Source organism: Morone saxatilis, unplaced genomic scaffold (genome assembly GCF_004916995.1).
Source record: "Morone saxatilis isolate NCDOM2014 unplaced genomic scaffold, NCSU_SB_2.0 Contig11, whole genome shotgun sequence".
NCBI lineage: Eukaryota > Metazoa > Chordata > Actinopteri > Moronidae > Morone > Morone saxatilis.
This window is the reverse complement of record NW_023339663.1, coordinates 25,676,862-25,689,576: the sequence shown is the minus strand read 5'-3', so window position 1 is coordinate 25,689,576 and position 12,715 is coordinate 25,676,862. Positions and strand designations below refer to the sequence as shown.

The 12,715-nt window shown below is 41.8% G+C and overlaps 2 protein-coding genes across 2 annotated transcripts in view; both read left to right on the top strand.

The window, feature by feature from the left end:
- The first annotated feature begins 1,022 nt into the window (after positions 1-1,022).
- On the top strand, positions 1,023-9,250 carry dnaja2a (DnaJ heat shock protein family (Hsp40) member A2a). Its single transcript, XM_035651779.1, has 9 exons — positions 1,023-1,257; positions 2,554-2,613; positions 3,594-3,823; positions 3,983-4,063; positions 4,201-4,334; positions 4,455-4,651; positions 6,851-6,995; positions 7,506-7,633; positions 8,119-9,250. The coding sequence occupies exons 1-9, from the start codon at positions 1,180-1,182 to the stop codon at positions 8,305-8,307; spliced, it is 1,242 nt and encodes a 413-aa protein (XP_035507672.1). The 5' UTR covers positions 1,023-1,179; the 3' UTR covers positions 8,308-9,250.
- Positions 9,251-11,802: 2,552 nt separating this feature from the next.
- lrp3 (low density lipoprotein receptor-related protein 3) overlaps positions 11,803-12,715 on the top strand; it is an 8,528-nt gene continuing 7,615 nt past the window's right edge. Inside the window, exon 1 of the mRNA XM_035682155.1 lies at positions 11,803-12,192. Coding sequence (XP_035538048.1) covers positions 12,132-12,192 — 61 coding nt within the window. The 5' untranslated portion in view covers positions 11,803-12,131. The remainder of the gene's footprint in view (positions 12,193-12,715) is intronic.

Sequence of the window (12,715 nt, the reverse complement as noted above, 5' to 3'; positions counted from 1 at the left end):
AGCAGCAAAGAAAATGGCGCTGGCAACAACAGACTGGTAGAAGATCTCCAACATCTTGCTGCACATGTTGAAGGACCTCAGCTTCCTACATATGTATGTAGATGTATATATGATATAATAAAATAGTCAGATTTAAGCATAAAGATGTCACCCAAATAAGATCTGTCAGAAGTTGACCATTTCTAATTCAAATAATAAAATTAAATAATAAATTAATTAATTAAAATTAAAACATGTTTGTGTAGTCAGAACACCAACTCAAGATATTGACAGCTGCTTTGTTAAGCCTAAGATCCCCCTTGTTTGGCAATTTAGATATCTTTATTTGTCAAATAAATGAAATATATCCTTAACTGAAGTTAGGACTATAGTTAGAAGTATATCTTAAAATGTACTTATGAGGAGTAAGTCATTACCACAATCCAAATTAATGAATTTACATTCATTTGGAGACTCACAGTATAAGTATTAAAAAATGTGTAATTAAATGTTAGAAATTAAAATCAATCTGGTCAAATTTAATAAATGAATAAATAGATTACCATATTCTTAGACTAGATTAGAGTCTGTTTATCAGTGTTACATTAATGTTTGATGGTCAATCAATCACTTTTAATTTAATTGAGAGGTAGCTATCTAAAACAAACGTCTCACTACATATAAATGTAATAAAGCAAAAACAAAGAGTGGAACAAAAACATTACATAAATTCCCCAACACAAAGGCACAAACAGAAGCGGGTGCACACCTGAGGAATACTAAAGTTAACAGCTATTTAAGGGCCCACACCCATGTGCACAATATAAACACATAACAATACATCAGCTAAAAGTTTAAGGGCCAAGCCGGCAGACTCATTGTTATTTCACACCACACGTTATCTTTTGTATCGGGTGTAAAATGATGTAAATATAATTTAATTTAGTTGACTTCAGTGTTATGGTGTGATATGCAGTTCATTATGTATTTAGGCTGCAGTTTGTGTGGCGGGAGAGCAGATATTGAGCAGTCATTGAGCAGAGCAGCAGTCATTGAGCAGAGCAGCAGCCTGGAGGCAGCAGCGGGCACACGCAGAGTCGAACTTTCCGGAAACTGACACACGAAGCGAGCAAAACATTTTCCACCGGCTCTCTCTTTGTCCATCCACCTCCCTGCTGAAGCAACATCCACAGCAACACCATGGCGACTGTTGTCGATACAAAACTGTACGACATTCTCGGAGTGTCTCCATCCTCCTCTGAAAATGAGCTGAAGAAGGTAATAAGGCAGGGAAAGCTCCACAAACTACCAAACGACATTACGTTTGTGTTCGGGGCTCCAACACGTTACATTGACACAATCAGGAAATGCGTTGCTGTACGCAGCTAGCAGTGAGCTAACGTTAGCTGCGAGTCGGGCTAGCCTGTTAGCGAGCTAGCTGGCCTGGATGTCGGTCTGACGATGAACCACTGTGGGGTTGTTACATCTGGCGGTGTCTCGTTGTTCAGCTGTAGAAACTGTGCCACTGCCTCAAACAGGGCAGATAACGCGGGTGTCGTTGACCTGCAGCGAGGTAACTTATTGTGACCAGTCAGGTGATTGACCTCACGTTAGCTTTAGCTCAGGTGTTTGTCGTGTAGCTAACGTTAAGTTAGCGTAGTCTGTCGAAGGTTGTAGAAAGGTAATTACCGTGGTTTGTTACTCAGAGGCTGAAACAGATAACACATGTGTCAGTCTTCAGAAGCTGGCTTTAGCTTTGATCTTTAGGTTGACGTTAGCTGACCAGCTGTTTCACATCAACGTTACTTTATCAATAAGAGTTCATGTTGTAACCTACTGACTGTGCTCGGGGACCTGAATGCTTTATTGAGTCCAGATTAGTGGAGCTGGTTTTAGACATAATCCAACTTTAAGTAAATGTGTCAACGTTAAATCTGAACTCCGCTAGCAGCGGCTAGCTTCCCGCACACAGTCATTTTAACAATATCCTTGTGAGCTAACCTAGTTAACGTTGTCTCCAAGGGTAACGCTCTGTTGTACGGACTTTCACCATAATTAACTTTGTGTCGAGGCTCTTGGCTACCTTTTATCTGACAGGTTGAAGAACGCTTGTTGCATTAGGTTGGTGAATTAGATAAATATGATGTATCATATCTTCCTACTGTTAGCAACACATGCTAAAGAGCTCAGGCACGTTTCCCCTAACGTTAGCGGCGGTTAGCGGCGGTTAGCGGCTACATCGTCAGACATCTTGAACGGCCATTTGTGGACACAGTGGTATTTACGGGTCTAATGTCTCAACAATTAGTGATGAACTCTGTCCACAGTTACTCAGAAACCCGAACATAAGCTTTTAAAGCTTCACGTCGTTACAGGTGACGTTAGTGTTTTACCGGAAGTAACATCTGGCTCAGTCCTGGAGGCACGTGTGATTGCGTTAACAGATGATGATGATGATGATGATGATGATGATGATGCTTCGTCACGCCGGTGTGTGAATCCCGTCAACAATAAACAACAGGAGGCCTCTCCAATGAGTGATCTGAGCTAATACTTCCTCTTTGTGTACTCCAGGCTTACCGGAAACTGGCCAAAGAGTACCACCCTGACAAGAACCCAAATGCTGGGGACAAGGTAAGACCCCTGTGAAGGTGCTGATTGGAGCCAAAGCTTTGTCTTTCCTCCATTTTTATTTTTAAGTGGGGACAGTGGTCTAAAATTTCAGTTTTCTTTTGTATTCAGGCTAAATCCTTGCTATTAGGTTCTGCCATTATTTAGTTTGCTTTTAAACACGCAGCTTCATTTCATGAGCCCTCACTACAGAATCACCACAGACCCCCGAAGCTCCACGTAATACTGTCACTAGCTCATAATGTTGCATTTTTGGAATATTGGTGGGAGAATTAAGGGCCTGTCTTCCTTTATCCCCCATATGGCAGACTGCCATTTTCTCAGCAGGGGATTACATTGTAGGAAATGGCAACTTAGCGAGTGAAGCCAGTGTTTGTTGTAAGGGAAACGGTTGCATTTAGGCAAATACAATGTGTGCTAGACCTCATCCTCATTCAACTGGTGTTGAGTTTTTGTTGAGGTGTTGTTACAGGTACTGACTCAACTCTGTTGTTGCAATTCAACCCCTGTTGAATTGCCTTATTCTTTATTTTCAAAGATGAAACAGTGTAAAGCAACTATATCTTAATTCTAAACTTGAGTCATTAATGAAATTACTCTTTATTTTTTTTTATTTTTAAAGTATTTTTTGGGGCTTTTATTGCCTTTTTATTGATAGTGACAGCTGGAGACAGACAGACAGGAATGGGGGGCAGAGAGAGGGGATGACACGCAGCAAAGGGAACCCTGGGCCGCTGACATGAAAGGTTATTGGAAGTAATACTTGGTCCTCCTGAGCTGCAGAGAAAATGAATGTGGCTTCTGTTCCCATATAACCCGTATATGGAGTCTGGTGCATTGTTTAACCCCTTCAGTCCTTTCACAGAGGCTTATATAGTCCCGCCTCCTTGTAGCATGGTGGTTAATTTGCTGTGCAGTCCCACTGTTCTGACAGTTGAAATGTGATCTTTACCCTTTTTGTTTTCTGTCCTCTGAAAACATAGTTCAAAGAAATCAGTTTTGCCTATGAGGTGCTGACCAACCCAGAAAAGAAGGAACTCTATGACCGCTATGGAGAACAAGGCTTGCGGGAAGGAGGTGGGGGTGGCCCAGGGATGGACGACATCTTCTCCCACATCTTTGGCGGTGGACTCTTTGGATTCATGGGTGGCCAGGGGAGTCGCTCCAGGAATGGAGGTCGTAGGAGAGGAGAGGACATGGTCCACCCACTCAAGTAAGAACAAGCTTGTATACTTGCATACATCCTACTTGAGTGAATTGTTTTTATGTGCAACATTTTTTTTATTTGGAATTACTTTAAGTGCGATGTTGTACTCTGTCTTCAGTCTTATGTCTCTTAACAGTATCTAAACATCCATTTTTTTTCCTGCAGGGTGTCACTGGAGGACCTTTACAATGGGAAAACAACTAAACTACAACTTAGCAAGAATGTACTGTGTAGCACTTGTAATGGGTAAGTTGTATATCCAACATGTAGTCCACACTGATTTCTGAGAGTGTTGATGTTTGTTGATGTTTGTTGATGTTAATCCTGTTACATTTCCTAAGTTTCTAACAATAAAATCCATCTCTGCGTGTGTTTGTGTGCAGGCAGGGAGGCAAGACAGGCGCTGTACAAAAATGTACAACATGTAGGGGGCGTGGCATGCGCGTCATGATCAGACAGCTGGCTCCAGGGATGGTCCAACAGATGCAGTCTGTGTGTACTGATTGTAATGGAGAAGGTAAGGGACAATGACCTGGACTGTGATCAAGTATTTCCTTTGTGTATTATTGTGGCTTGGCCTGCACAGATCCCTCATCTTGTTGTTTTTGTTGTTGTTGTTGTTTTTAACCCACTCCAGGCGAAGTTATCAGTGAGAAAGACCGCTGTAAAAAATGTGAGGGCAAGAAAGTCGTGAAGGAGGTGAAGATTCTGGAGGTACACGTGGACAAAGGCATGAAGCACGGCCAGAAAATTACCTTTGGAGGTGAGGCCGATCAGGCACCTGGTGTGGAGCCTGGGGATATAGTCCTTGTTCTGCAGGAAAAAGATAATGAGGTAGGTGGGCCGGTCCCTGAACACTGTAGCCACACTCCTTCTCATCTGCCCCCTTTCTCCCCTATGCACTCTGTGTCATAGGGGAATAGTTGTTGTTTTTTTTGTCCCTGTTATTCAGGACACCATTTTGCTTATCTCATTGTTTTATGTGTCAGTTACTAATTATTCCTGCCTATAAAAAGGTGACCTTAGTTCTATGCCAAGTTCCCTCACCTGGCCACAACTTCTTGCTGAGTCATGTACGTGTGCAGTACAATAAGCCGCATAGGAGTGAGGAGGAGAAGTCAGTGTTTGTATTAACAAGTTGCCCGGTGGAAAACAAATCAGCAAAATGGTGTATGTGAAACCGTAGAAACCAAATCTTTATGACCATCGGTGAATATAGGTCAACAATTCTGAGAGCTTGTTAGACATTGTTAGGAAGTAGTTAAAGGACAGCTTCCAGAGAGTTTTCACAGCTTGCACACACCAGGTAAGCTAGCTATGGGCTGTAAAGCAGAGTCCCATTGCTTCCCTGGATGAATCAATGATTTCTGCAGTGTTGAGGGGAATAATCCTGTAGTGTCCCACTGGAGGCTAATACACTGCTGTATATCAACACATTGGGAATTTGCATCAGTTTTTCTTAATATAGCAGAAGTAAATGTTCTTCTCCTATTAGTGGTGAGTTTGCAAAACCAGTTTCATTATAAATCAGATTTTCCTTATGTAGCTCATAAAAAATAGCGAAACTGAGCGATGAATGAAGATGTGATGAGCTCTGCGACAGGGTTAATGAGTTAAATGGCCAGTTTGTCACTAGAGTTGGTTCCAGCTGGTGGTGCTTTAAACCTCTCGACTGTCTGAGTGCTGAGAACCAGATGGCCTTGACAGTGTTGTGCAGTCAGAGCTGTGAATTGGACACATTTAGTACATGGAATTGAGTGGATACCACTACAAGTCAAAAGCTTTTTCACCGGTTTGAAACCAGATATTTCAAGGTTAGCCATGCTTTATTGTGAAGTTGTTAGTTGTTGAAAATGGACGGTTCATATCTGAGCTCAGGGCAGGCCCTCTAACACATATTGACTGACTTGTCTAACACATATTGACTGACTTGTCTAACACCTGTGACTTAATTCCATACATAATGTTTACTTGCTTGGGTTTGTCTGGGGTTGTCTTGCTAGCCAGGACACAAAGCGTCCTAGAGAAACATTGCCGTTTGTGAGTTGTTGGGCTGTCTGTGATCCTTGAGTAAGATAATGACCTGAGACGCGTCTTTGTTAGCAGGGCTTAAAGAGGGCAACATCAGTTCCAATGGTCCACCTATTGTCCTCACCTCAATCAACCAAACAGAGCCAGCTAACACGTGCTTGATGATTCTGTAAATATCTGACAAATCCATGTAATGACCTTAAACTTGAAAGTATTGTTTCTTACGTTTTTTTTTTTTTACATTGCGTCCTTACTGTCTGGTGGTTGAGACTCAATCGTCACAGCTAAATGCCCTACTCGTCTTTATTGGGTTTCCTCAGAGGTGAACACAAACACTCTGACACTGCAGTGTGATTTTGGCTAAACTGGAACAGCAGGCTGGGCTGTATCTCTGCCCCTGGCGCTTTCTCCCAGGGGGTGTCTATATTAATGTCACAATGTTTGTGGATGTTGGAAGCAAATAGGTTACCACAACCAGCTACAGGAAAACTGACATTTACAAGTACTTTGGATGTTGTTGACATGCCACTCCCATCATTAATGCGTGGACAAAACCATGAAATACAGTTAAATAACAGACCCGCTTATTAGGCAGGCAGCGATATTCTGGCTCCTTGGGCATTCAGTAACCTGAACATTAGTGTGGACAAAAATGGTTGGCGTGCAAATAAAGCAAATTCAGACATCAGACTTGTGGAGTAAATTACATAGATGTGATATTATCCAGATTATGTTTAATCCTTTGTCTTTTTTCACTATCACAGTTGTTTGTGCTTGGGGTGTTGCTTTTTCACCAGTAGATGCTGTGGGACTGTTAATTGTGTAAGAACTGTGGTCACCAAGCAATTTAATTCATTTGTCCTACAACTAACAAACTATGCAAATGTTATGTTCTAGGCATTGACCAAAGACAAGTGAACCATGATGTTGGTGTAAACTACAAGATTATTAAAAAGTTCCATCAAGCAATACTTTGAACCATCTCCTGCTCTCTGTTTGCAGACATTCAGGCGAGATGGCAATGACCTGTTCATGAACCACAAGATCGGGCTGGTGGAGGCACTGTGTGGCTTCCAGTTCATGCTGAAACACTTAGATGGAAGACAGATCGTTGTCAAGTACCCTGCTGGCAAAGTCATTGAACCAGGTCAGCCCTCTTCATACTTAATCGGTTTCTGTTCTCTGCTTTTATTTTCCAGCAATCAACTGTTCCTGGATAACATGTATATGTTTATGGTAAAAGCTGTGATGGCATAGTTGCAGGACAAATGAGCGATTTTTATGCATCACAAAAAAAAATGTCGGGGGTTGCGAGATTCAACTCACTCGTGTGTTAGGTGTAAATATTTAATGGCGCTGTTTTTAACACATGTATGCAAGTGAAATGATCACACACTGGGTTGAGAGAATCACAACAAGAAGGCACATTTAGAAGATGCTGAGCAGCTCCAGTGATATTGGATTTGTGCACAGACAAGGACACAGTACTTGATAAATGAGGGGATAGTGGGGTCATCAGCATCAACATCCTTTGTTCTGAAAAGACCCCTTACACCCTTACACTTCTATTGTCCATTTATAAAGCATGTACACAGAACGTTGTGGAATCAACTATAATAAAGTGAGCTACATAAATAAATTGCTGCATCTTTTCCAGGCTCGGTGAGGGTGGTGCGAGGAGAGGGCATGCCACAGTACCGAAACCCTTTTGAGAAGGGAGATCTGTACATCAAGTTTGATGTCCAGTTTCCCGACAACAACTGGATCAGCCCTGAGAAACTTGTGGTAAGAACTGTTACTAATAATGAACGGTCTATCATCTTCTGGGATTATTTGGGTCATTGGCTGACTAATGCTTCATACTGTACCAATGTTGAAAATGTTTTATACAACGTTTTAAAAATGTATTTTAATATAGTATTTTTAAGAATGGGTCATATAACATCTATTTATTTAGTACTGTATATACATTTATAATTGTACAAAAAACTCTACTTTATACAAGTGATTTCCATTCAGGGATTAGAGCTGTTCTGGTCATAAATGGGTTACTTATTGGGCACTTGCCTTCACACGGCAACACTTCCTCTTCTCCTTGAAGATGTTGCACTCTGAATAGAGTTGATTTTTATCTTCCTCCATAAACTAAATATATGCTGTAGCACTGCACTCTTGGCCCGACAACCGTTTGACTCTGCGGCGTGGTCAGAAAACATAATGAGGCTAAAGGCTCTTAAATCTGCATTATGATGAATGTTTTCCACGTGTAGGAGCTGGAAGACATGCTGCCCTCGCGATCAGAGCCTCCCATCATCACTGGAGACACAGAGGAGGTGGACCTGCAGGATTACGATGTGAGCCAGAGCTCGACGTCGGGAAGCCGCAGAGAGGCCTACAACGACAGCTCCGATGAAGAGGGTGGCCACCACGGGCCAGGGGTGCAGTGCGCCCACCAGTAGTCTCATACTCCCACACATGCACACACATATGACCCACGTTCTGCTTGGGGAGAAAATGTACGAGTTGCAGAGTAAACAAGGATGTAGGTCAGACTGAAAAGGCTTGGTAATTCCTCAGACACAGATCAAGTAGACATTATTGAATCACGGCACCTGGAACTGTTGATTCAATGTTATTGACCTGTGTGCTGGGATTGTCTTGATCTTTGCCTGAGGAACTCACACTGGGGCAGCCAAAGACTCAACACAGCACCTGAAACACATTTAGACACTTTAAACAGTAACTTCAGGTAGAAGTCATTATGTATTTAAGATGTATCCAAACAATTGGGTGCCCCAGTGAATGCCATGTGGGACTATGATCTGGTGTTCACTCCTCGGTCACCCCTGTTGAAGTCCATTCCCCTCTCCACTAATGGGAACTCCAGATCAATCAAAGAAAGGAACGTTTCTTGTTTGCTGAGTGTGTGACTTGCATTTTGTTTTCATAGTATTTACAATAATTAATTTAAAAACTAACCGATGTGCATACACAAAGCAGCTGAGCAATGTGACGTGCAGATCCTTGGACTCGTGTATTCATCGATTCATCCACTCGGCGCCATTCGTAGGATTTGTTTCAGATTTTTACAGCTTTGTTTTCTTTGTAGGTTTTTACTCATTTTTTTTTTTGTCTTTACATTTTAATTCAAACAGAAAATTGGGTATTGTGTATATCATTGAACTGGTTGTTGGTAAGCTTCATCAGCTGCTGTATTCAAAACTGTGTGATTTTTAAAAAAAGAAAAATGACAAGAGAGATGAGAAATGTATAGCCCGTATCTGTGCTGAGACCATGTGCATGTAAAAAGCTTTGGTTCCTGCACTTATAAAACATCAAATAAAGCAGCACACTTCTTTAAAAAATGTCTATGAAGTTGTTGAATAAATTGTTGAAATATCATGTAGTGTGTGTGTGTGGTACCTTTTTTATAAATCACCAAAATAATGTTAGTAGTTTTGTCTTCTTCTGTCTTCACCTAAACACAATAGGGATACATAGAATTATGTGGTGCTCAGAGCACTAAAACATTACACAATGGAAAAGAATCGGCAGTTTCTTTCCAGAAACAATGCGTCAGTGTCCAGAGCTAATCCACAGATAAGATCAGCACTGATTACCAACTGTTTTCAATAATGACTGTTGACCTCATACCACCTGACCCGAATGCCTTGATGCTCATTTTAGATCTGTATACTCCCTAGAAAGGTTCCATCATCAGTCAGTCATCCTAGAAAAGTGAATGAGATCACACATCCTCTATTCATTCCCATTAAATCCAAACACAATATGCTGTAATGGCTTTGGTTGATGGCAGGCATTGGAGAGTTAGAAAATCACGTCACCATGTCAGTTGAAATTTCCTCTTTGCCTTTAAGTTTTATTTGAAGTCCATGTTAAATTTACTTAGGTTAAAAGTGCAAGTGTTTCTTCACCTGCCTGATATGGTTTCTACTAGTCATACAGGTAGTTTGGTTTAATTGCCCTGGTAATTGTATGTTTTTTAAAATATATAAATTGTATTGTCTATTTTATATTTGCAGGCAAGAGTACACCAATCAGCTGAGGGTGAGGGTTACAACCTTTAATTTTAAAAGTTTTCTCATAAACATTTGCAAAATCAAGAGACTGGAAAGCTCTAGATCAATAAGGAGTAACCCCTCTCTGAGGGAGAGAGAGACAGGGTCTGTATTCATTCAGAGCAAAGAGTTTACTCTTATGAGCTGCTGAGCTGACCATATGGTTGTGTGCTAGATAACACTGTCTGCAGTGGCTGGATGAGAGGTGACCAGTCTGTGAATGTGAAATAAAACATTAATATGAGCATGAAAAGGGAGTCTACATGAATTAAAAGGAATTACGTTCAAAGTGACATAAATAAAATACATTCAAATTGAATTAAATGCATGTTACATGAAATTAAATGATGTAATTAGTAATAATTATTTAATCGCAAAGTAATTTATTTTTAAAAATGTTATGGAACATTAATATTACCGGTTATATCAGCATTACCTTTGCACTACCCCCTCATTAGTCTAATATTGATATTGCACATATTGTACACATTTTTATTTTGATATACTCCTATTAAGTCCAATTTAGTTTCCCTTTTTATTTCTTCCGTAAGTGTTATTTTTATATAACCCTATACTATACTATATTGTGTTAAAGTGTTTATTGTTTTTCCCCATAAACTAACCCTAAAATTTACTTTAGCGCTCAAAATTACTTGTATATGGCGCCAGAAAATGTTTAATATTTAATAAACAATTGGCATTTTGAGCCTCCAAGTGGGCACGATGAGTCCGACAGCAGGGTTAATAAACCGTGAGCAAGGATTTGTAAACCGGGAGTGCAGATTTACCCATGATGCTTTCCTCCCCCGGCCGACCACAGGGCTGCTCCGTATTAATGCAACCGACCATCATTATGACATCATCGACACAAGGCTGAAATCCCTGTTCATGAACGCCTATTTCCTCCGTTGATAACACCGGCGCCGTGGCTTAGTTGGCTTCACAAGCGCCTGTCTAACGTAAACAGGAGACTCCTGGGTTCGAATCCCAGCGGTGCCTTTTAAGTCTCCACTGTCCCATTACTTCCAGTTATATGTTCCTCCGCTCTCATTAAATTTCCATATATGGTCAAATTAAAGCTGGACCAGTCTATTTCTTTTCTACCTTTAGAAACGTGCTCCATCGTGCTCCATGGCCTGTGTGAAAATGCGGAAATATACTGTTAACTGCAGATTCACAATGTCAGAGACTGGTTGCAGTACATCCATCTGACCACATGGGGGCGGCAGTGAAACAGCCTACAGAGCCAAGACTCAGTCAGGCTACAATGGAGGGATTGGGAGAAGAAAATCACGAAGCGACCGTGTCTTGGACGTACTCTTCATTTCAATAAGCAAACAGAGTCTGTGGTGTAAAATATACTTCAGGACGATGTCTGCAGTTTGTAACCAACTGTTTGTTACATCCACTCCGGGAGCCAGGAGAGAAGAAGACCTTTAAACACAGAATAATATGGGCCACTTTGTCCTGTTAAGATGCGGCAAGCCAAACACAGAGTGGGCCACAATTACAGCGGAAGTGAGACCGCTTTGTCTTCAAAATAAGACCAGCAAAACGCATTTCAAGATTCAAGAGGTTTATTGTCATGTGTACAGAAACACAGTGGTTTATACGTACAATGAAAAGCAAATATTACAAATGTATTTCCACCTGTCCACAAAGACTGAGAGCTGTACATCTCCCTCTACATTATTTGGTGGTTTATATTTGTAATTCATGTTTATCAGTTATTAGTGACTTTTTTCCACTTTGAAACCAAGTTTTTGTGTGGATCAGACGTTCAAATTAGCCAACATCCTCTCTGAGTGAACAAAAAAACTCCGTGAACATTTGAGGCATATAAACACATGTGTAGATGACCATTTTTGAGTGCATACAGTATTACCTGAACATGGGTTTCCAACAAGTATGCCCTCAAAAACGCAAATGTGTAAATGTTTGCCGTCGCTCAAAATGCCCACGCTTAAACATGGCTCTTATTTTGAAGGCGGTGACCGGAAGCGGCGAGGTTCGCTGTCGCTAACTTGCCCCTGGTTTCTTGGCTCGCTGCAAAGGACACAATGCCTTTCCACAGTGAGGACCTTTCGGCGTGCGCGGCGTGTCTGAGCTGAAAACAGATGCGGGAGCTTCGCTGGACGACCCAGATGTCGAGCAGACCGCGGAGATCGGGTCCCAGATAAGAGCAGAAGTCCCCCGCAGGGACCATGGGACTGCCGGAGCTGCTGCTCGGACTGCTGTGGTTCCGCTCCGCTCTGCTCTGCGCAGGTGAGGAACAACAATGCATCCACACTGCTGTAATGTTGGGATGGATATCTGTGCACACAGTTCGTGTATCTGTGCTGGGAGTCGTGCAGGAGATCCAAACCCCTCAAGGAAATCCTCAGTGAATGGACTGACTGTGCTGGTGGTCGTTTTCCTGTTTATCAGCATCACTGGGGGTCTTGCGGTTGACAAAGCCTCTGATATCACTGACTGCCACGGCACAGCACTCACAGAAAAGCTGCTGTTCACACCCGAGCAGGAGTGGATGTTGTTTCTCTCGCTGCTCTCTCCTGTGTCACTGTGATGAAGTGATATGACGGAGGAGGACAGAGTGTTTTCATTGTTGTGATGGGATGGAGTGAGAGGATGAGGGTATCACTGTGCAGGAACCTGCGGGGGTATTGATCTGTGGTGGGTAAACGATCAGGGGTAGTGTGGAAACATGGATGCTCTTTCACAAATGTGATGCTGCTATCAGCATTACATCACTGCTCCTCTGCAGCCAGTCAGTCTCTCTCTCTCTCTC

Excerpts from the sequence above, each read along its gene's own strand:
- dnaja2a (XM_035651779.1), top strand. The coding sequence starts at position 1,180 with ATGGCGACTGTTGTCGATACAAAACTGTACGACATTCTCGGAGTGTCT. Across the intron at positions 2,614-3,593 it reads ACCCAAATGCTGGGGACAAG|TTCAAAGAAATCAGTTTTGC; the intron begins GTAAGACCCCTG and ends CTGAAAACATAG. Across the intron at positions 4,652-6,850 it reads TGCAGGAAAAAGATAATGAG|ACATTCAGGCGAGATGGCAA; the intron begins GTAGGTGGGCCG and ends CTCTGTTTGCAG.